Source organism: Balaenoptera musculus, chromosome 20, assembly GCF_009873245.2.
Source record: "Balaenoptera musculus isolate JJ_BM4_2016_0621 chromosome 20, mBalMus1.pri.v3, whole genome shotgun sequence".
In the NCBI taxonomy this organism is placed as follows: domain Eukaryota; kingdom Metazoa; phylum Chordata; class Mammalia; order Artiodactyla; family Balaenopteridae; genus Balaenoptera; species Balaenoptera musculus.
The window spans coordinates 51,450,982-51,474,271 of NC_045804.1; the positions used below are offsets into that span (position 1 = coordinate 51,450,982).

Below are 23,290 nucleotides of genomic sequence, written 5' to 3' on the forward strand. Positions count from 1 at the left end.
TTTCTCATTTGATTAGCAGTCATTTACTCTGAGTCCTCCAGTACTCTGGAAGTTCTTGGATGCCCCCGGGGCTGGGGGGGCTGAGTCTGGGTCTTATCTCCCCAGTGTACTGCTATATCATTGAGCCTTTGGGTTAGGCAGGAGGGGTGGAGCAGATAACGGGGTTTCTCAGGAGAGGCTCTGAAAGGGTCCCCTGAAAATTTCCAAGGAATGCTCCCCAAATGCCTCCACCTGCTGGCTGGGATTGACACCCAGAAAATTGAATTCATCTCTTGGTGAGTGTCGAGCCAAAAGACACAACCAAGCCAAAGAGTGGGAGAAGGAAGGATTTGTAAGTAAGTTAGGAGAACACAGGGGATCTTTCCCAAAGCAGTGTCTCCCGAACAGCAAAATTGGAGACGTTTTAAGCTAAGGATACATGCATATTAGTGAATGGGTTTGGGTGGTGTATGCTTATTCGTGAAGGGGCTTGAGCAGAAGAGGAATCAGCATAGAATAGGGGCGAAGGTTGCTAGAGTCCAAGCTTTAGTTGATTGACGTCTCAAGCCCCCTACCCTATCTGCTTATAGGATGAGAGTTCATCATTGTTTTAATCTTTGAGTTTATACCAGTGATTCTCAAAGTGCAGCAGCACCTGGGGACTTAATAGAAATGCAGAGTCTCTAGGCCCCCCCTAGACCTCCTGCAGTGAAGGTGGGGGCCTGACAGGGATTAACAAACCCTCTAGGTTATTCTGATATGTGCTAAAGTTTTAGAACCACTGCTGAAGCCTTTCATTTTTAATATCCAGATGCCTTACAGATAGACAACTTTTAAAGTGTTATTTTTTTAAAAGAAGCTTAATTTTTATTTTTTTTTAATTTATTTATTTATTTTTGGCTGCGTTGGGTCTTCGTTGCTGTGCGCGGGCTTTCTCTAGTTGCGGAGAGCGGGGGGCTACTCTTTGTTGTTTCGGTGGCTTCTCTTGTTGTGGAGCACGGGCCCTAGGTGCGCGGGATCCAGTAGTTGTGGCACACGGGCTCAGTAGTTATGGCTGCTCGTGGGCTCTAGAGCACAGGCTCAGTAGTTGTGGCTCACGGGCCTAGTTGCTCCGTGGCATGTGGGATCTTCCCGGACCAGGGGTCGAACCCGTGTTCCCTTCATTGGCAGGTGGATTCTTAACCACTGCGCCACCAGGGAAGCCGTTTTCCCTGTTTTGTTTTGTTTTGTTTTGTTTTGTTTTAAACTGGGTTGCTTATCGTTGAGTTTGAGTTATTTGTGTATTTTGGATAACAGTCCTTTATCAGATAAGTGTTTTGCAAATATTTACTCCCAGTCTATGACTTGTCTTTTCATTCTCTTAATAGTGTCTTTTACAGAGCAGAAGTTTTTAATTATAATAAAGTCTAACATCAATTTTTTTCTTTCATGGATCATGTTTTTGGTGTTGTATCTAAAAACTTATTGCCAAACCCAAAGTCACCTAGATTATCTCCTGTACTTTCTTTTAGAAATTTCATAGCTTTGTATTTTACATTTAGGTCCATGATCTTTTTTGAGTGTGAATGATGTAAGGTCTGTCTTTTTTTACATATGGATATCAGTTGTTCCAGGAAGTTTTGTTGAAAATACTATCCTTTCTCCATTGAATTGCTTTTGCTCCTTTGTCAAAAATCAGTTGACTCAGGGAACAGAGCCAATATTTTATCATAACTATAAATGGAATATAATCTATAAAAATTTTGAATCACTATGTTGTACACCCAAAACTAATATAATATGGTAAATCAACTATACCTCAATTTTTAAAAAATTGAAAAAATATCAGTTGACTATATTTGTGTTGGCCCATTGCCATTGATCTATGTGTCTGTTTTTTCACCAATACCATGCTGTGTTGATTATCATAGGCTATTATCATTTTTTTTTTCCCCCTGGGTATGAATGTCCTGAGACACGTGTGAGAGGAGTGGAGGGGAAGCACAAAGATGGCCCCAGGTCTGAGAGAAGGGGTGAAACCACAGAGAGGGGAGAGTGAACGATGCAGAGGCCTGGAAGGCACGGAGCTGTGCCTCTTCGGCACCTCTACCTGGGGTGGCCTAGACACCCATGGCTTCGTATTGGCTGCCAGGCCCCACACCTGAAGTGCTCACACGCCACCTGGTGGCAGTTGGACAGAATCCTCCGTCCTCGCATAGACTAGAACCTGCACGGATTCCCAGAGCGGGCCAGCGTTTCCTCACTGCCCCCTTCCTGATTTATCGCACACCACAGGCAGGCTACCTGCCCCTAATAGCTTTCTAGACAGAAAAGAGGGCCTAGGTGTTTTGTACTCCATGAAGGATTCTATTGGAATTCAAGGTCCTGGCCCCATCAGAGGCCAGTGGGACTCAGCACTTCCTTCATCATGAGCGCCTCTCCCATTGGAAGGGATTTTTTTGCATGAATTAAGCTTTGTCCCTGCTTGTGTCACACACTCACCCCTGAACCAATCTCAGTAGCCAGGGAAGAGGAAATGTGCTGACTGGCTGCTTCTGGGCCGTACATTCCCCCAAGAATGGGCCATGTGGACCTAGAATGATGGAAGGGCGGGTCCCCGAAAGAAAACTCGGTGCTGGTACCCGAAGAGGGGGAATGGGTGGGGAACTGGTTACAACTCTTGCCATCCACTCCTCCACCTGCTCAGAAACCTCAGTGCCTGTTCTGCCCTGTCCGGTTGCCCGTGGGGTGGCCTCTACATGTTCCTCCAGCCTCGTACCCCTCTTTTCATATCAGCTAAGCTTCCCTCTCACAGTTCTCCAGATGGGCCTACTCTCCTCTTCACTGTTTCTCCACTTCCATGGTCTCCCCACATGGTCACCCATGCCTTGCCTCGTGGCCTGGCCAAACTTTACCTGATTTTCCTAACAACCAGGTGAGTGACGTAAGGAGGACTGAAGGAGGGTCGAAGCCACCTGAGGTGGAGGTAAAGGGGTGAGATAGAAAGACCTAAGGACTCCTCCAACCTTCCAGCAAAGAATCTTTGGGCAAAATCAAGACCAACCACATTGAAGCTTCTGGGGCTACTTTGTTAATCATTTTTATTTTTTAAAATGTTTATTTATCTTTTGGCTGCACCTCACAGCTTGCAGGATCTCAATTCCCCAACCAGGGATTGAACCCAGGCCATGGCAGTGCAAGCCCGGAATCCTAACCACTAGGCCACCAGGGAACTCCCCTTAATCATTTTTAAATTGAAAGTATTTTGTTTTGTTTTTCACAAAGATGTTTACTGCAGCATTAATTGTAATGCCAAAAACTGGAAGCTGCCCAAATGCCCTGCACTTGAGAATAAATTATAGCGTTTAAGATTCTTTCAACAGTAAGTGACAGAAGCTCAGCTCAAACTAGCTTAAGCACAAAAGGGAGTTCAGTGGCTCCGGAAACTGAGCAGTCCAAGGGGCTTAAATGATGTCAGGCCCCCTCCATCTCTTGGTTCTGCTTCCCTCCGGTGTGGGGCTCATTTTCTCTCACTATTGACTAGTTTCCTCCATTGTGGGGAAAGGGAGGCCGAGACACAGATTGCTCCAGACTTATATTATTCCTGCTTTGTGACCTTGGAAGAAAGAGAAAGATGCCCTTTCCCAGAGACCCAGGGCAGGACATCCTGGCATGGGTGATTTGCTCATTGCTGGGCCAGTCTCTGTGGCCAGAGGAATGGGATCCTGTGATTGGCTGAATCTGGGTCTGGTGGCCAGGAGAAGGTTGCTGTGACTGACCGTCCCACCGGAACCACATGGAGTGGGGTGGTGGATGAGAGTTTCCCAGAAGACTTTTACTGCTGTTACCAGGGTGACAAAATCTAGTTGATGCAATATTACACTCCAGGAAAAATTATAATTACAAAGTCCATGTGTGTAGTAACATGGCAAATAGTTATGAAGCGGAAAACAGAATTGAAACTATGATGGCACGTTTGGAAGGTAGAAAAAAGGAAAACTTTTGCTTTGTCGGGGTGGTGGAAGAACGTATCATTATATTAAAAATCTTCTGGGACTTCCCTGGTGGTGCAGTGGTTAAGGATCCACCTGCCAATGCAGGGGATACGGGTGGTTCGAGCTCTGGTCCGGGAAGATCCCACATGCCATGGAGCAACTAAGCCCGTGCACCACAACTACTGAGCCTGAGTGCCGCAACTACTGAAGCCTGCGCATCTAGAGCCCATGCTCCGTAACAAGAGAAGCCACCACACTGAGAAGCCCGCGCACTGCAATGAAGAGCAGCCCCCGCTCGCTGCAACTAGAGAAAGCCTGTGCGCAGCAACGAAGACCCAACGCAGCCATAAATAAATAAATAAATTTATAACAATAAATAAATAAAATAAAAATCTTCAGTACCTTTGCAAAAGTATTTGTACAATAAATAAAAGGTGTTTGTGCAAAAACAATCTGGCACATATCACATGATACAATTTTCAGAGCTCAGTTTCTTTTTGGAATGAGATGGGGCATAAATAGATGGTGATTTGTATAGATCTGAAATGTCATGCTTTTCATCTTTGTGGTTGCTTTGAGCAGGGAGCCCAATGGAACCTCTTTGTCAGGAGTGTTAGAACATTCTCAGTGTAGCTCCAGTGAACTTTAGTTCCCCAAAACATGCTATCCTGCCTTTGGGAGTAGGGGAAGTCTCTCCCCACCAGGCAGGCAGATGAAAAGCCTTCAGGTGGGTCTCTAATAAGGACAGAGAGAGGACAAGGAAATAAGCTCAGACGAGCCAGGAAGGACAGGTAAAGGTGCACGGGCGGCCCAGCCCACCTAATTCCTCTTTTTGTGCCCATACCCCCATGCAGAGCTGGGGTGGTTCATGTAGTACCGAGTGCCAACATGTCTGCAGCCAACAGCCAGCACTTTGGGGTTAGTTATCTTTTTGTTTATTTATTTTTCTTTTTGGCCGTGCTGTGTAGCTTGCAGGATCTTCCTTCCCCAACCAGGGATGGAACCCGTGCCCTAGGCAGTGAAAGCGTGGAGTCCTAACCACTGGACCGCCAGGGAAGTCCCAGTTATCTTTTTAAATGTTATTTTTGTAAGTAGTAAAACTAATACAGACATTCCTATTTTAGTAAAAACAAAAAACAGGATTTGTTTGGCTACACACATGTATCTAGCTTTCTTGATAGGGTCTCTGAGGCACTCTTGTAGAGATTTACTCTCCCTGGAAGCCGAAAAGGATCTAGAGGTGAGGGCTGGGAGACTGGATGTCTGGTCTTGGTGTGTGTGTGTGTGTGTGTGTGTGTGTGTGTGTGAGAGAGAGAGAGAGAGAGAGAGAGAGAGATGGGAAACTGGTGGGATCAACAGAATTATGGAAATGGTCTGTAGGAAAGGAGAGCCAGGGGAGTAGTGAGTGGGCTGTGGGGAGGATTCAACTCAATTTGTTCAATTCATCAAAATATTAAGCACCTCTTATTATGTGCCTGAACTTGTTCCAGAATTTTAGGGTATATCAGTGAACAAAACAGATAAAGATCACGCCTCCAGGAAGCTTACTTTCTTCTTTTTAAAATGTCATCATTTATTTATTGACAGGAAGCTTACTTTCTAATGTGTATGTAGCTATAAACATACTATGTCAATTTAATAGTAATACACTATATGCTATGTTATAAGGCATGATTGCTATGGGAAAAAAGGCAGGTCAGGAATTTGGTGTGACGCAATTTTAAAGAGTGGTAGGGCAGCCTCACTGAGAAGGTGATATTTGAGAAATGAGGTGAGGGACTCTTTCATGCGGAAGTCTTGGGAAGGGGGTCACCAGGCAGAAGACACAGCCAGTGCAAAGGCCCTGGAGCAGGAATGTGCCTGAGAGGAGAGGTTTAGGTTCATTGTTGGACCTTGTCTTTTACTCTGGACTTTGTCTTTTACTCTGAGGAAAAATGAGTTAAAACATATGTTTTATCCCAGTTTTCTGGCTTTTCGTCTTAGCGTCTTGTTTGGAGTGTGTGTGTGTGTGTGTGTATGTGAGAAAGTCTGGCAAAAGCAGGCACCTGGGCGTGGGCAAAGGCCCCCTGAGTTCCTAACTGCCCTTGCATCTTCCTCTCATTACCCTACTTCCCAGGCTGGGGTGTGGCTCATTTCGCCCCCTCAGTTGTTTTTATGACACACTCTGAGCCCTGGGAACTCAGCTCTTCAATCACAGAGCAAATTAGAGGTGAGAGGGACCCCTGCCCACTGCCCCCGCCCCCAGGGGTACTGACTCCCAGCCAATCAACATCACAGCCTCCCAGGGGGACAGGGAGAGTCAGGGGCTAGGACCCTGAGAGACAGGGACTGAGAATGGGGAGCAGGCAGGGGGCCCAGCAAAGGGCATATCCACCTGGGGTGCACCGAGATATCACACCGACCCCTTGGTCCACTACACACACACACTCTCCTGACACAATGGGCGGGTGGGGCTGAGGAACTGGCTTCCTCTGCGGAGATCTCAATCTGGGCCCTCAGTTCCCGCCCCAGAAACACAGGAACAGACCATCAGAGACCTGGCCCCGCGTTCCTTGCTCCAAGGGGCAGGCAGGACGGGCTGAAAATAGAAACCGCTTCCAAAAAGATAAAGGTAAATTTAGGGAGGGGGAAACCGGGATGGGCGGTGGGGTCCCTTGGTGTGAAATAATGGGCTGACTCACCCCCAGGGGGCAGGTTGGATGCGAAAGGGACAGGCTGTCATGCGAGGTGTGGAAGAGATGGTCAGACACGCCGTCGAGGGACGCACACCGCATCCCTCAGCGATCCAGAGGTGTCTGGAGCCCATGCCCTCCCGCCAGCCCAGCCGGTGCCATCGCCACCCTGCCCTCACCCCCACCCCTGTCCACCGCCGGCCGCTGTCCACACAGCAATGCGGACCCAGGACAGAAGGTGCACATACAACGTGCACAAACAGCCCACTCTCCACGGCAGAGTTTCATCCTTTCCCCAGACTCTGTTATCCTCCGAAACCCGGCATTCGGGGTCCCTCACATCTTCCAGAGCCCCAGTGTGCGCATGTGGAGTGTGGTGTGGTTTGGGGGGGGGGTGTCCGGTTGGGAGGAGGATCCGATTCCTGTTTCCTGCCCCTACTCACTCGGCCCCGGGAGGTGACCGAGAGTGGAGAGGCCTCGAGGGTGAGTGCTTGGGCGGAGTACCTGGATCCCTGCGAGAGGCCTGAGTGGGGGGCGGGGGGAGGAAATTAGGGCAGGTACCTGAGGGGGGCAGGGATCTCTGAGGGGGGCAAGGCTGGGGAGGAGCTGGCCAGCTGGGGAGGCTACTGCCCGGGGTCACCTAAGGAGCTTCCTGCCAGAACACAGAGGCCATTGAGCTGCAAGACTCCCAGTCTACAGCTCCCAGCCCCCACCCTGCATCATTTCTCAAAAACCAATCTGGGGCCTGGAGGGATCTGACTCTCCTGCTGACTCCACAGGGGAGTTTGGGGGCGCCAGGTCTCCCAGCCTGGACCTTGCTGCCTTCTCAGGATTACAGCGCCTTCCCGGCGGGAGGAAGTGAGCCCAGGTCCCAGCGTCTTGGCCCCATTGGTCCTCACCTTTATTCTGGCCTCCTGACCACCCTCTAGGCATCCTGGCAGGACCCAGGCTTCCACCGGGGCCTCTCTCCGGGACCAGGTGGGGGGCTGGGAGACAGGCAGGGATGAGGATGGGGCAGGAGAGACCATGCCGGGGCCTCCTGGGCTCTTGGGGTCAGAGGCTCCAGGAATCTTCATGGCAGGAAAAGGAGACTAAAAATAATCCGGAAAGGGAGAGTCCGGAGAGAGGAACTGGGAAATGGGGGTGGAGGGCCCGTTGGAGCAGGGAAATAGTGATGCATCCCTCACGGCCCAGGCACAGGCGGGCGCGCAGGCAGACGCACACCGCACATACGCCCCACACGACAGCACGGAACACACACACCCTTGCAGCCCCATCTCACACAGCACACCACACACACTGTGTACTCCACTCTCCCACTGCACACTCGCATATGACAGATACACTCTGAAACACAGCATCCAACACCCCGTTCATGTAGCGCTAGAAACACACCATGTCCACTCACGCTTAAACCACACACACAAACCTCCACAGCACGCACTACAGACACAAAACACAATAAATCAGGTAGACACATAGCGGCTCTACCAGCACACCCCATTTCCCTTACTGATCCAGTTCTCTTGTACCCCTCCCCCAGCCTGGGTCTCTACCCAGGTGCCCCAACTCTGGCCTCACTGTCTCCTCTGGCCTGATTGGGGCAGCAGAGGCTGAAAGACAGAGCGCAGTGGAGGCTGGGGGTGCCAGGGAGGGTCCAGAGTCCTCGGGGAGGGGACTGGAATAAGGAGCGGTGAGAGGTAGAGGGAGAAGACAGTGGAAATGGGAAGAGAGGAAGTGTATCCGCCTTCCCTCCTGACTCTGAAATCTTGGCTCATTTACTTGCAAACATTTCTGCTCACGGCCTCGGTCTACTCGTGGGCACTAAGGGTCTCTCTTTCTGCCCCTCTTCCTCAGGGGATGACTCCAGCAGTGTACCCCACTCCTTGGAAGAGCTCAGAGGAAGATGTCAGCTCAGTCTCTTCCTGCAGCAACACCCCCTACCCAGAAGCCCCCTCGGATCATCCGGCCGCGCCCCCCTTCTCGCCCCCGGGCTGCCCAGTCCCCGGGGGCCCACCACAACGGCTCCTCTCCACAAGAGCCTCCCCTCACTGCCAACGAGGCGCCAAGCCTGATGTGCACCCCCATCTTCTGGGAGCCCCCAGCCCCGTCCCTCAAGCCCCCAGCCCTTCTGCCCCCGTCAGCTTCTAAAGCCAGCCTCGACTCCCAGACTTCCCCAGACTCGCCTTCCGGCACCCCCAGCCCAGTGTCCCGGCGCTCCATCTCCCCAGAACCTGCTCTCCGGTCTCCAGTGCCCCCACCCAAACCCTCCGGGTCACCCCGAACAGCTCTGCCCCCGCTCCACTCGACCCGGGCCCCTGGCCAGGATGGCTCTGCCTCGGCCACAGGCACCGTGCGGAGACTGGCTGGCAGGTTCGAGTGGGGGGCTGAAGGCAGGGTCCAGGCTCCAGATGCCCTGGAGCCGGGTCCTCCAGGGGGACTGGATGTGAATGGGGAGAGAGAGACCGCCCAGGGCATCCTCGCTGGGAGTGGGTCCCAGGAGAACGGCACTCCAGGTAAGCCCGGGCTGGCTCAATCCGGCTCCTCTTCTTTGTTTTCAGGCCTTTAAGATTGGGTACTTTAAAGGGTTACTTTTTTTTTTTTTTAAAGAAATTCACGTTCTTTTATTTATTTATTTATTTATTTATGACTGTGTTGGGTCTTCGTTTCTGTGCGAGGGCTTTCTCTAGTTGTGGCAAGTGGGGACCACTCTTCATCGCGGTGCGGGGGCCTCTCACTATCGCGGCCTCTCTTGTTACGGAGCACAGGCTCCAGACGCGCAGGCTCGGTAATTGTGGCTCACGGGCCCATTTGCTCCGTGGCATGTGGGATTTTCCCAGACCAGGGCTCGAACCCGTGTCCCCTGCATTGGCAGGCAGATTCTCAACCACTGCGCCACCAGGGAAGCCCTAAGGGGTTACTTTTTAAAAACTGGATTCCATGTTTGGAAAATCTGGTTTTCAGATTTCTGGGGGTTTGAAGAGAGTCAGGGTAGAGGTGATAGATGCCTAGGGCTGACCTCCATGTTCCTGAGGCTGGGCTGGTTAAGGGGAGGGAGGAGGCCTGGGGAGAGTGGGTGTCCTAAGGATGCCCCTGTCTCCCACAGATGCTGCGCTGGCCTGCCCTCCCTGCTGCCCTTGTGTCTGCCACGTGGCCCGGCCCGGCCTGGAGCTCCGATGGGTGCCACTGGGGGGCTATGAGGACGGCCCCAGGGCCCTCTGCCGGGCCTCCCCACTGCGGACCTCCCGCTCCCGCCCCAGCCCTCCAAGCCAGCCCCCAGTTGTCCTCACGTCCTACCGCTCCACTGCCGAGCGCAAACTCCTGCCACCCCTCAAGCCCCCCAAACCAACTCGGGTCAGACAGGACGTCACCAGCTCTGGGGACGCCCCACAGCCAGATCTCGATCTGCCCTCTGAAGATGGAATCCAAACAGGTACAGGGCCCCTGGGGAGTGGACCTCTGGGCTGGGAAGGGGCCTCTGGGCTCCACGGGGTGGAGGTGAAGCATTCTGAACACCAACTCACTACAACCCCCAGCAGGCCCTGGGCTTCTTGTTCCTCTGCCAGCTGCTGCTCTGGGACTGACTGGAGTTGTAGTTTTTATAGTAACAGTCTCTGCTGGGCGGGAGTCAGGAGTCCTGGGCTGGGGATCCTGGAGGCTTGCTCTCTTCTCTCTGGATTCTCTCTCTAGGGGACAGTCCCGATGGCGCCCCTCAGAACAATCCTCCAGCCACCATGGAGGGCAGGTACCGAACACTCCCACCCTTATTCCTACCTGAGAGCAGACTAACCTACGGGTCCACCTGAATCCCACCCTCACAAGTGTGGAGTGAAGAAGGCCTAGGCCTCTAGGGACAAGCGGTGCCGGTTTCTAAGCCCAGCTCTGTCCCTTATCAGCTGTGTGACCTTATACAAGTCACTTAACCTTTCTGGGTCTCAGCCTCCTCACCTGTGAAATGGGGGTAAACATACCAAGTACTTCATAAAGTTGTTGGGGTCGGATATTGGTGACGAGCCAGAGCCATAATAAACCATTTTAGTTCCCCCACTTTGAGCTTCTATCGAAATTATTGTCTGTGACTCCATGTATCAACCAGGAACATCTCTCCTGTGTTATCTGGGCCTGTTAATCGTTTCACCACCATTATCAGAGTTAATCTGAGGCCATCCATTTATTCAACAAACATTTACTGGAGTTTATTCTCCCGGGCTTTTACTTTGGGTGAAAGGGTGCATGGTGGTGCTGATGACCGGAACAGGGCGGGGAGGTATAAGAGCTGGGTTTGCCCAGGTTGAGTTGTACCGAGGCACCCACAGGACATTCCAGACAATGGTCATTCCTTGAGAGCCCTGGAGTTGGAGGCTTGGAAGTCTCCGGTGCACAGTAGCTGAGACTGCAGGAATGGCTGGGGCGCACTTAGTACAGGGCGTCACATACAACAGGCACATAAAACGACCTGGGGTTTGTTCACAGTCCCTGCACACAACCTGCATGCAGGTCGTGCACCCCCTTACACTGTCACGTGAGGAGCACCCCCTGGAGGTGTGCACCGGCGGTGGTTCTGATGGAACCCCATCCCTCTCTCTTTCCACAGGGAGGACGAGGAGCTGGAGGAGCTGAAGGAACCGAACTGGGAGCTGCCCCTGCAGGACGGTGAGGGCCTCCGGCCCCGGGGGGTCCCTGCTGAGACCATCCAGCAGTGGGTGAGGGTTCCGGGGCACTGGACTTCGCTGATGTGCGACATCTGCTCTCCAGAGCCCCTGTACCAGACCTATCGCGCAGCCGTGCTGTCAGAGGAGCTGTGGGGGGTCAGTGAGGATGGGGGACCCTCTTCAGCAAATCCTGGGGAAGCTCCCCCCTTCGCCCGGCCCCCCGGGCCTCGCAACACGCTGTGGCAGGAGCTTCCGGCTGTGCGAGCCAGCGGCCTCCTGGACACCCTCAGCCCCCAGGAGAGGCGCATGCAGGAGGTGGACGCACCTGGGGTCCGGGGGGCGGGGCGGCGCGGGGGGGGGCGGGGGTAGGAGCCTGGGACCCGGCGCCTGGGCTGCGTGGGAGCTGGGCTTTCCACTCCCGCCCTGCTCTTCCTCCTCAGAGCCTGTTCGAGGTGGTGACATCCGAGGCCTCGTACCTGCGCTCCCTACGGCTGCTGACCGACACCTTTGTGCTGAGCCAGGCGCTCCGGGACACGCTCACCCCCCGGGATCACCACACCCTCTTCTCCAACGTGCAGCGCGTCCAGGGAGTCAGTGAGCGGTCAGTGGGGCCGCCACCCCTCCGCAAAGCGGGCCTCGGGAGGAGGCACTCCTCAGCTCTCTCCTGTCCCCGGGCCTCCCCTGCAGGGCCCACTTAGTGCCCAGCTCGTCCCTCGAGAAGCTGGGACACCTGGCTCTCTGCCCCGCTCCATTGCTTGTCGCCCACTCCCCCAGGTTTCTAGGGAAGTTACTGTCCCGTGTGCGCTCTTCCCCCCACATCAGCGACCTGTGCGACGTGGTGCACGCCCACGCCGTGGGGCCTTTCTCCGTGTACGTGGATTACGTGCGGAACCAGCAGTATCAGGAGGAGACGTACAGCCGCCTGATGTGAGCGTCCCAGGGGCGGGGCCACGTCACCAGTGCTGGCGGGAGATGGGGAGCAGGGTCGGGGTCCAGGCCGGAGCAGGTGGCGGGGAGATCGGGGCTTCGAGGCAGACGCCAGCCTGCGCCTGCTTCTACAGGGACACGAACGTGCGCTTCTCCGCGGAGCTGCGGCGGCTGCAGAGCCTCCCCAAGTGCCAGCGGCTCCCGCTGCCGTCCTTCCTGCTGCTGCCCTTTCAGCGCATCACGCGGCTCCGCATGCTGCTGCAGGTAGCCGTCCTGGCTTGGGCCCTTTTCGGTCCCACCAACCCCGTTGGAGAACTCTCCGCAGGGGCCGCCTGCCGCGCCATCACCATTTCCCACCCCACCACAAACACAAGAATCCCCTAAATCAGGACTCCTAATCGGGGCCTCTCCATCCAGGACCCACCAAACCCTACCTGGAGCTACCCAAACGTTTCAAGGAGCCGTCTGGGTGCAGGAAAAGAGCCTCTGGCTAGACACCTGAATTCTAGATTTACCTCTGCCACTAACTGGCTGAGCGACCTTGGGCAAGTCCCTTTCTCTCTCCAGGTCTCAGGGGGAATGTGGTGAGTGGTTTTTTAGGTCCTCTCAGTCCTGTCTTTGACCGTATGCCTTCCCAGTGGGGTGGTATCACCCTCAAGGAGGCAAAAACTCGTTCTTTGGGGGGCAAAAAAATCTTCAATATTCCAATGGCTTGTGGTACTCCAAAGGGCCAGGGTGTATAAATAGATATACAGTATATTTGTGGTATTAAAATTTGATGGGGGTGGGGGCAACAATTAGGGAAAAAATGTCTAAAAAGATTCCTTAGTGGGTTGATACTGAAAAAAGGGGTGAGAAACACTCTTCTGTTACAGAGTAGAAACTTCTCCCTAAACTAGGTTGCCTGATGTGGGGATCTCAATGTGAAGAGTCCCCAACTAGATCATCAGTGCCCTTGTCTTATTCAGCTTTATATATCCCCAGTGTAGACAACAACAACATAATAATAATGATGATATTAATCATAATAGCTAAACAACTCTTGGGTGTCTGTTCTAGACATGGTTCTAAGTGCAATACGCTTGTTTAACCTTACCAACGACTATGTGAGGGTAGGAACTATTATTGACCCCACTTTATAGATGAGGAAACTGAGGCTCAAAGAGGTTAAATAACTTGCCACAGGTCACACAGATAATAATTGATGGAGGCAAACTTTAAATCCAGGCACTCTTAACCCCACGCTATATTGTTTGTACTAATAGCTGTGGTTAATAATTATTAAAATAATAGCAACCCTCTTTTCAGCATTTACTATGTCCCAAAGACTATGCTAAGTACTTTACGTATATTTGCTTGCAGAATCCTCACAACAATGCTAATGGTATGGAAGGTGGGAGTTATCCCCATTTTACAGATGGGGTAACTGAGACTCAGAGAGGTAACCTGACTTGCTCAGGGTTATGCAGACAGCGAGTGGTGAGGCTGGTCCCCCAGCCCTGTGAACCCCCAAATGCCAAGCCAGGCAGGGTCCTCTGAGCTGCAGCCCCTCTGAATCCCAGAGCCACAGAGCAGGGGCCCAATTACCCTTCTTCCTCGTCCCCAGAATATCCTGCGCCAGACAGAGGAGGGGTCCAGCCGCCAGGAGAATGCCCAGAAGGCTCTGGGTGCTGTCAGCAAGGTTGGAGGGGGATGCTGGGGCTGGAGGAGGTGAGGAGGCGGTAGGGAGGGATGGAAGGGGTGGAAGGGAGTAGGAGTGGGTGACTTGGCTCCCCTTACCCAGATCATTGAGCGGTGCAGCGCCGAGGTGGGGCGCATGAAGCAGACAGAGGAGCTGATCCGGCTCACGCAGAGGCTGCGCTTCCACAAAGTCAAGGTTAGATCCTGCCCAGGCTCCCTGCTTCCCTTCCCCCGCGGTGCTGGTGCTGCAGGGAAGTCAGAACCTCCCCCCTGCTTCCTCACAGGCCCTGCCCCTGGTCTCCTGGTCCAGGCGCCTGGAGTTGCAGGGGGAGCTGACTGAGTTAGGATGCAGGAGGGGGGGTGTGCTCTTCGCCTCCCGCCCCCGCTTCACCCCCCTCTGCCTGCTGCTCTTCAGTGACCTGCTGCTCATCACTCAGCCCAAGAGGTGGGTCTCAGGGAGGGAGGGAGCCCAGGCAGGATTCCCGTTGGACCTCTGCTCTCCCTCTGAACTTCCTCTTCCCTGGGCAGTGGGCAGCGGCTACAGGTTCTGGACTATGCCCATCGCTCCCTGGTCCAGGCCCAGCAGGTCCCGGACCCATCTGGACCACCTACGTTCCGCCTCTCCCTTCTCAGCAACCACCAGGGCCGTCCCACCCACCGGCTACTCCAAGCTTCATCCCTGTGAGTTGTGTCTCCTTCAGAAAACACCCTGGGGACCCTCACTTGACCTCTCCGAGTCCACCACCCTCCTCCCTAATCTCTCTCCTCCGAAGCCCCTGCCTAACTAACCCCCAGGAGGATCTCCCGGGTCAACTGTGACCCTTCCCTATATTCCCACCAGATCAGACATGCAGCGCTGGCTGGGAGCCTTCCCTACCCCAGGCCCCCTTCCCTGCTCCCCGGGCACCATCTATGAGGACTGTGGTGAGTGTTCCCTAGAGGGGAGGAGGGAAGGAAAAGTGAGTCTTAAGGGGAATATGGAGAGAAGCTAAAAAGAGTCTGGATCCCACTGTAACGTCACCCGCCCCGACCAGACTGTTCCCAGGAACTCTGTTCAGAGACTTCCACACCTGCCAAGACTGAGGGACGGAATCTAGAGTCCAGGGCTCCCCACAAGCACCTACACAAGAGCCCCGAAGGTGAGAGATTCTTTTACTTATTCATTCAATAAGTATTTATTAAGCACCTATGAGGTGCCACTCGCTGTTCTCGGCACCAGTAAACCAAACACGTAGATATGCCTGCCCTGCTAGACTATACATTCTAGTGGAGGAGAAACAATAAAGAATAAACGAGATAAATAAGTAACATATATACAATGGAATATTACTCAGCCATAAAAAGACACGAAATTGAGTTATTTGTAGTGAGGTGGATGGACCTAGAGTCTGTCATTACAGACTGAAGTAAGTCAGAAAGAGAAAAACAAATACCGTATGCTAACGCATATATATGGAATCTAAAAAAAAAAAAAATGGTTCTGACAAACCTAGGGGCAGGACAGGAATAAAGACGCAGACATAGAGAATGGACTTGAGGACATGGGGAGGGGGAAGGGTAAGCTGGGACGAAGTGAGAGAGTGGCATGGACATATGTACACTACCAAATGTAAAATAGATAGCTAGTAGGAAGATCAGCTCGGTGCTTTGTGACCACCTAGAGGGGTGGGATAGGGAGGGTGGGAGGGAGACGCAAGAGGGAGGGGATATGGGGATATATATATACATAGAGCTGATTCACTTTGTTATACAGCAGAAACTAACACCACATGGTAAAGCAATTATACTCCAATAAAGATGTTAAAAAAAAAAGATAAATAAGTAAATTATACTGTCTGAAGGTGGTAAGTGCTGTGGGAAAATGAAAGTGAAGCAGAGTCAAGGGGGTCAGGAGTCCCGGGGTTGGGTAGGCTTACATGTTTAAGTAGGGAGGTCGAGGGGGATCTTGTTGAGGAGGCACCTTGCGAGCAGTGACTTGGTGGAGGTGAGGAATTTAGGCACGTGGTGTCTGGGGGAAGAGTGTCCCAGAGGGAGGCAGGAGTCAGGCTGGTGTGTTTGAGGAGCAGTAAGGAAGCCAGTGTGGCTAGAGGGAGTGAGGAAAACGGGGAGAAGCAGATGACATCATAGGGGAAACAGGGACCAGATCACGTGGGTCCTCGTAGGTTCCTGTAAGGAGTCTGGCTCTCACTCTGAGTGAGATGAGCAGTCATCGCAGGGCTTGACAGAGGAGGGAGCCCGATCCTCTTTTCTTTTTTTTCTTTAACTTTTTATTTTATATTGGGGTATAGCCGATTAACAATGTTGTGATAGTTTCAGGTGCACAGCAAAGCAACTCAGCCATACATATACCTGTATCCCTTCTCCCCCGAACTCCCCTCCCGTCCAGGCTGCCACATAACACTGAGCAGAAGGACCCCGACCCTCTTTGATGATGATGTTTCCTCCACCTCTAATGGCCTTTTTACCAATTCTCCAAGGCTTCTCCACTAATCCCCGCACCCGCCATGACCTTCAGGCATTAGACCCCACTGGGCCTCCTCTCCGTCCTGACCTGCCCCCTGCCCCGGTCCCACTTAGGCCCTTGTCTCTCTTTCCCCAGGCTGGCTGAAGGGGCTTCCTGGGGCCTTCCCTGCGCAGTTGGTGTGTGAAGTCACGGGGGAACACGAAAGGAGGAAGCACCTTCGTCAGCACCAGAGGCTCCTGGAGGCTGTTGGGCCCTCTTCAGGCTCCCCCAGTGCCCCCCAACCCTAATGCAGGCCGGGGGGGCGGGGGGGCGGCACAAGTTGGGACAGCGGGCAGCCTGGCACAGAGGAGACAAAGCCCATCCATCCATTGGATTTGCTGTCAGTGGAAACGCTACCTCAGTGGCAACCGATAGGGACCGAGCTTCAAGACTGGGCAGCCAATGAAAACAGAGCCGTCTGAGCCCACGCATGAGGGAGAATGAAGATGGCTTGAGTGGATTGCCAGTGGAGACAGAGGCTCAGTGCAGAGTGGCCAGTGGGTGCTGAGCTGGCTGAGCCTCTGGCCAGTGAGTATCCCTGCTATGCTCACAGCCAAGAAAGCGAAGCTAGGGCAGTGCAGCTAAAAGAGGGCTGCACTGGAGATAAAGTCCTAGGATAAAACAGCCAACAGTAGGGACACATCCAGCCAAAGAAGATGGTGATCTGGGTGCAAGAGACCAGTAGGAACCCTGCTTGGTGCTATAGCAACGACCGTCTTGCCTTTTGAGTCTGGGAAGTATTAGATTCCATTCCTGGGGTGCCTCCTGTGTCCTCTGAAGCCACTTCCTCTCTTCTAGAAGGATCCGGAGTGTGTGTCTCAGAGAATCTGTGTGTGTGTGCCTATGTCTGTGTATGTATCAAGGAAGGTGATTCTGCTGAACATGATGTGTGTGTGGTGGTGCCCCCTTCCCAGATGATTGAATCCTCTATTTCTCCCCTCACTCCCCATTTTTCCTATTCGTCTCCTCAAGAAAGACACTAGGTCTGAGCTCCAGTGGAGAATGTGCTGGGTGTGGCTGGCAGGCAGAGGCCAGAGCTGGGGATGAGAGGCCTGGGTTCTGGGTCTCTTGGAGGCCAGGGTCCCACGACAGTTGGGGGATGATATTGTGGAGCAGCCAAGCAGCCTGGCAGAGGAGTCCAAGGGGCTGAAGATGGCCAGTAACTGGGGTCCGAGGCCTCCTGAAGCCTGCAGGCCCTTCTCCTTGCCCAAAGCTTGGCCTCCATAATCCCTGCCTGCAGATCCTCCAACCTGAACAATAACCAGCCATTCAGCCTCAGCCTCGGGCTTCAGACTGGCTCTGGGTCCCAGGGTTGAGTGAAGAAACAGGAACTGTGGATCTCGGGCCAGCTGAGCCTCTAGGGCTTTCTTGCCTTCATCCTGGTCCTTTCACAGAAACACTGGGCCAAGCAGTGGGGAGAGAACAGAGAACCAGCATTACTGCCTAATCCCACCCAGAGCATCTGCTTCCAGATGAGAAACTGCCCCCGCACAATGCCAGAAGGAGGTGAGGAATGGAGACAGAGCGGAGCAGACAGCTGCTGGCAACTGGGGTCCCGGGCCTGGCACAAGGTCGTCCCTGAGCTGAGCCATCACACCTTCCCTTCAGCTCATGCATGGCAACTTGCCCAGGACAGAAACCGCCACACCGACCACTGGAGGTGCAAGGACTCTGGGAGACTGAGAGGGAGAAAGGCACTGGCATTTGGCATGTCTGTGACTTTGGAGATTGACCTAGCACAGTGCCTGACATATGAGAAACCCTCAATAAATGGTGGAGCTGCATTGAGGCTCTCCAGGGAGCATGTGCTTAAAGGAGCAGTGGTTTCCAAATGTGACTTTATTAGGGGGGAGGGGCTGGTTGAAAAGGGATCCTTTGAGAGCAGGGGTCAGCTCTGCTGGGAACTGGGGCTTGGAGACCAGGTGCAAGGTGTGTTGGCGCACTCATAGCTCCTGAGGGATCTATGGCGGTGTGATGAGAGGAGGGTTGCAGATGCTGAAGCAGAGAGCTGCTGCAGGTTGGGGAAGAGGACAGGCAGAGCCAGATATGGATGGGGCTCTGGCAGGGGATGAAGATGCAGCAAGAAGGACACAAAGGGCAATCAGTCAGCAATAAAGATCCTTTACTGACCAGCCAAGCATCTCTGTGTCTAATTCATTTCAATTCTACACCTATTTATTGAGTGCCTTCCATGTGCCAGGCACTCTTCTAGGATCTGGGGACACAGAGATGAAACAGACAAAGGCCTTGACCTCAAGGAGCCTACATTCTGGGGGAGCAGGTGGGGGGAAGTTACTAAGTGAACAAGTTAGTAAGAAAAGATCAGGTAGCAGTGAATGCTATGAAGAAAATATAGCAAAGGCTATGATACAGAGTGCCGTGTGTGTGTGTGTGTGTGTGTGTGTGTGTGTGTGTATGTGGCTTTGGGGAAGACCCTGGAGGAGGTAACATTGAGCTGAGACCCAAATGACAAGAAGGGAGCATCTGGGAAGATCTGGGCAGAGAGCACTCTAGGGGTGGTCGCAAGGGGATTGAAGTCCAGAAAGAGAAGGCAGCGGTCATGGGGAGGGAGCTGGCCTACGGGCTCCTTCCTTTCCTGGTGCGGGAGTTCCTCCACACAAACTCCCCTCTTCCTCTGACATAGTCAGAGACAGACAGACACACATCCAGAGGCGGACACAAAGCTGCACATGTGCCCCATATATGTTCCGTCTCAACTCCTCACTCCCTCCCCGAGTCCTGCCACTAAAGGAAGCCTCCAGGCTCCAAGTCAGAGGTTCTGATATAGGGATGATGGGGAGATGGAGACCAGTGAAGAATTGTTTGGGGGAAGTAAAGACAAAATACAACCGCATGTTCCAAAGAGACAGAAAGACAGGGAGGGAAGGGGACTGTCATGTTTCTGTTATCTCAGAGGCCCCTTTCCATTTTGGGGTGACCTGAGTGTGTGTGTGTGGTCCTGGAGGGGTCTGCATTCTGCAGGCCTGTCGGAGAGGGTAGAGAGGCATGAAAGAGGCAGATGTGAGGGAACGAGGACCACCAGCAGCATGGAGAAAGTGGATGGGAGAAGGAATGGGGCCCTGGTAAGAAAGAGAAAATGGAATAATGGATGGTGGGGGCGGGGGAAGGTATGGGACGTCCCTGGTGGTCCAGAGGTTGAGAGTCCACGCTTCCACTGCCGGGAGCGTGGGTTTGATCCCTGGTTGGGGAACTAAGATCCAGCATGCCTTGCAGCGAGGAAAAAAAAAAAAAAAAAAAAAAGGGGGTACAGGTGGCAGTAAGTCACTTAGTATTAGTTCCCCTAAGTTCTCTCCCTCCCTTTCCTGAACACCCTCTGCCAGGCATCAACTTCTCTGTGTACAGCCTCCTCCTGATGTCCATCATCCTCTCCATCCTGTGTGGCTCCTCCCCTTTCTTGCCCCTCTGGCTGCCTTCTGCAATTTCCTTGTAGGTGTGGCATGAGGACCCAGCATAAGGACCCATGGGAGGAAAAGTGTCTCTCAATGCTGCCCTGTCTGGCATTCCAGGCATGGTGGTGTTACTAACATCCCAGGTGGTAGAGAGGTACACTGACTGGCTTGGGGCATCCTGGAGCTGCCATTGCCCCATTCCTTCATATTCTATCATTCTGGGGAGGTGGAAGAAACAAACATTTTCACAGGCTTAGGAAAGGCTCACGTGTGTCTCAGACCTGGCGGAGGTGACTGGAGAGACAGACTGGGGAAGCTGGGCTCTTGTTGCGAGGCTTTCTCTGAATCAGTATGTGCTCTCTCCACTCACAGTCCTGCTCCTCATATTTGTGGCCTCCATATTTGGGGAGTCGACGATAATGCTGATAGGATAGGGCTCCGACCTCCCTTTGCGCTGGCCCTTCTATGGGCTCTGGGTCAACATCCTTGTGGCCATTATTGCAGGTGAGGCTGGTTGCAATCATGACCTCAAGCAACAGGTGTTTGAGAGGAGCTCGCTTCTCCCCACAGCCTGCTCATTAGCGTTCTCTCCTCTCCTTTTAGCCCCACCGGCCCCTCCAGCCCACTTCCTGCGATCCATTCCACAGCCCTTCAGCCTGGCTCTCTGTCCATCCCTGAAAGCTTTTCTCTCTCCCTCCTTCCTCGCAGGGCTCGCATCTCGTCAGCTACAGTGGTATCTGCTGGTTCCTGTTCTCCGTGTTGGCCAGTCGCCCAGGCAGGCATAGCATCCCGGTGCAGGAGTACCTCTCCTCCGACAGCGTCTCCAGCGAACTCCCGGAGGCCGCCCCGTCCTGGCTCCCCAGTACGTCCTCCCCAAACTACCCGCTCTCCACCCTCCAGCGGCCCGAGAGCGCCCCAGGCCAGAACAAGGGAAGCAGAGGGGCAGAATTCCTCGAGGATTCACTGGGACCCAACCCGGACTCCCCTCACCCCGGGGCGTGGCCAAGACCCTCCATGGCCCCGCCCCCGGGATTGGCCCCGCCTCCAGGCCGCACCCGGCCTTAGCAGGACATCTGGCCAGGCTCCGTCTCCCCCCACAGAAGGAATCCTCACGAAGTTGAGGCGCAAGCTCTTCGTCTGCAGTCAACCGCACGCCGCCGCCCCCTCCCCGCGCTGACCCGCCGAACTCTTGCTGTCGCCCCGCCTTCCCAGGGCAGGCGTTTAGCAGATTATCAACTTCGGACCCTACTGGTCACCTAGGCGCTCAGCTCCCGAGCTTCGGAGGCCGGGTTGGCATTTTCCATCGGTCCCTGCACGCACCTCTGTCACTGGGAACTCAGCCTTGCCTTGATGCTTTTCCAGATTCACAAAGGGAGGCAACCTTGAGTTTAACCGACTCTAAACCAAGAATGCATAGAGGCAGCCTGTGTGTGTCCTTCAGTTTATTGCCCAGGCCACAGAACTACCCTGAGCCCTGGTCCAGAGAGCTCAGAAGCATTTTCTCTTGGGGAGGAAACAGATTCATTTCTGAAAATTTGTTTTCTATTCATATTTGGGGTGAGAAGAAACAAAGTAGGCTGAGAAGAGGTGAGAATCAGAGAGAAGTGCTGACAGGTGTTGGGGAAATGTCAATTAAAACCAATAAACATTTCCTGAATCTCAGCTAAGTGCCCAAATCAAAAGGAGGATGGAATGGAGAAAGAGGAAGACAAAGTGGGTTAGAGAGAGAGGGAGAGAGAAGAAACATAGGAGGGAGGGCTTGTAATGCAGGGGTCAGATTCTGGCCTGCAAAGGCAAAGAGTCCGTGGATTCAGGAGCAGGACCAGAGACTGATTTTCCATAAAGCTAATATTGCTGATTTTTTTTCCAGGATGCTTTGAATATACCCAAAACTCTCGAGTGAGACTGTCCAGATTCAAATGCTGGCTCTACCACTTATTAGGTCTGTAACCTTAGCCCTGGTTCGATCCCTGGTGGGGGAAGATCCCACATGCCGCGGAGCAACTAAGCCCGTGCGCCACAACTACTGAGCCTGCACTCTAGAGCCCGAGAGCCACAACTACTGAGCCCGTGTGCCACAACTACTGAAGCTCTCACGCCTAGAGCCTGTGCTCCGCAACAAGAGAAGCCACTGCAATGAGAAGCCCGCGCACCACAACGAAGAGTAGCCCCCACTCACCGCAACTAGAGAAAACCTGCACGCAGCAACAAAGACCCAACGTAGCCAAAAATAAATAAATAAATAATAAATTAATTAAAAAAAGAAAAATTAGAAACTGACCGTTTGTTTTCCAAAATGTCTGTACCATTTTACATTCCCACCAGCGATGTATGAGAGTTCTGGTTGGTATCCTGCTCTGTGTCTTGGCCAGTACTTGGTATTGTCAGTTTTGTTGTTTTTGTTTTGCGTGCCGGTCTATTAGGTGTGTGGTACTATCTCACTGTGGTTTTAATTTGTGTTTCCCTAATGACTAATGATGCTGAGTATCTTTTCATGTGCTTATTGGCCATTCACATATCTTCTTTGGTGAAGTGTCTGTTCAAATATCTTGGCCTTTTAAAAACTGGGTGGGTTTATTTTCTTATTATTGTGTTTTAAGAGTTCTTTAAATATTCTAGATATTAGTCCTTTATCAGATATGTGATTTGAAAATATTTTCTCCCAGTCTGTGGCTTATATTTTCATTCTTCTAACTGCATTTTCCCAAGAGCAGAAATTCTTTATTTTGCAGTCATTTTTTAAAAAAAAATATTTATTTATTTACTTATTTGGCTGTGCTGGGTCTTAGTTGCAGCATGTGGGATCTTCATTGTGGCACATGGAATCTTTAGTTGCGGCATGCGGGATCTAGGTCCCTGACCAGGGATCAAACCCAGGCCCCCTGCATTGGGAGCATGGAGTCTTAGACACAGGACCACCAAGGAAGTCCCTGCAGTCACTTCTTGCTTTGTTTTAAGCAGCCATTTTTTTCTTCCTACTTCTGTTTAGTTGGTATACAGAAGGCAGTGGAATGTCCCACAGGGGCAGAACCAAGCAAGCAGGACACACACTGGCAAGTGGGTCTGCCCGTCATTCTCCCATGTGCCCAAAGCCTCAAGGTCAAAGGCATCCTGGGAGGAGAGTGGACCTAGCAACCCAGATCTTTTACAGTCTCATTCTTTACTCAATGTGTTATCCTTGAGCTGGCAGCATGGGCACCACCTGGGAGCCTGTCCGAAGTGTGGCGTCCGCATTTTAATGAGATGCCCAGGCCAGGAGTACACACATTAGAGTTTGAGGAACACCAGCAACAACTGGCCCACATGAAGGAAGGATGCATATTTCATAGATGTGAAAGGGAGGGAACATTGCAGCCACTGAAATGAATTCTGGCCACTGAAATGTCCTAGCAATGCCATGGGTCTGGGAGCTCACCACAAAGGAGATTCATGCTGGTGTTTGTACCAGGATGAGCTGGCCTGGGGTAGGACTGTTTCTGAGTGTAATGCAGGT

The 23,290-nt window shown here is 52.8% G+C and overlaps 1 protein-coding gene across 7 annotated transcripts; it reads left to right on the forward strand.

Annotated features, from left to right (window-relative positions):
* The first annotated feature begins 6,472 nt into the window (after positions 1 to 6,472).
* ARHGEF15 (Rho guanine nucleotide exchange factor 15) lies at positions 6,473 to 18,507 on the forward strand. 7 transcript variants are annotated; one of them, XM_036837501.1, is made up of 17 exons: positions 6,484 to 6,564; positions 6,641 to 6,744; positions 8,483 to 9,141; positions 9,732 to 10,058; positions 10,316 to 10,370; positions 11,220 to 11,278; positions 11,381 to 11,592; positions 11,718 to 11,878; positions 12,052 to 12,204; positions 12,339 to 12,468; positions 13,811 to 13,885; positions 13,988 to 14,080; positions 14,169 to 14,329; positions 14,413 to 14,565; positions 14,726 to 14,808; positions 14,919 to 15,023; positions 16,484 to 18,507. In XM_036837501.1, exons 3-17 carry the CDS (start codon positions 8,532 to 8,534, stop codon positions 16,633 to 16,635), a joined length of 2,529 nt encoding a protein of 842 aa, XP_036693396.1. In that variant the 5' UTR covers positions 6,484 to 6,564; positions 6,641 to 6,744; positions 8,483 to 8,531; the 3' UTR covers positions 16,636 to 18,507. The 7 variants fall into 7 exon arrangements, 6 of the variants coding, with proteins under 6 accessions (XP_036693395.1, XP_036693398.1, XP_036693399.1 ...); XM_036837500.1 differs by lacking the exon at positions 6,641 to 6,744 and having other exon boundaries at positions 6,473 to 6,564; XM_036837503.1 differs by lacking the exon at positions 6,641 to 6,744 and having other exon boundaries at positions 6,473 to 6,564; positions 12,100 to 12,204.
* The last annotated feature ends 4,783 nt before the right edge of the window (positions 18,508 to 23,290 follow it).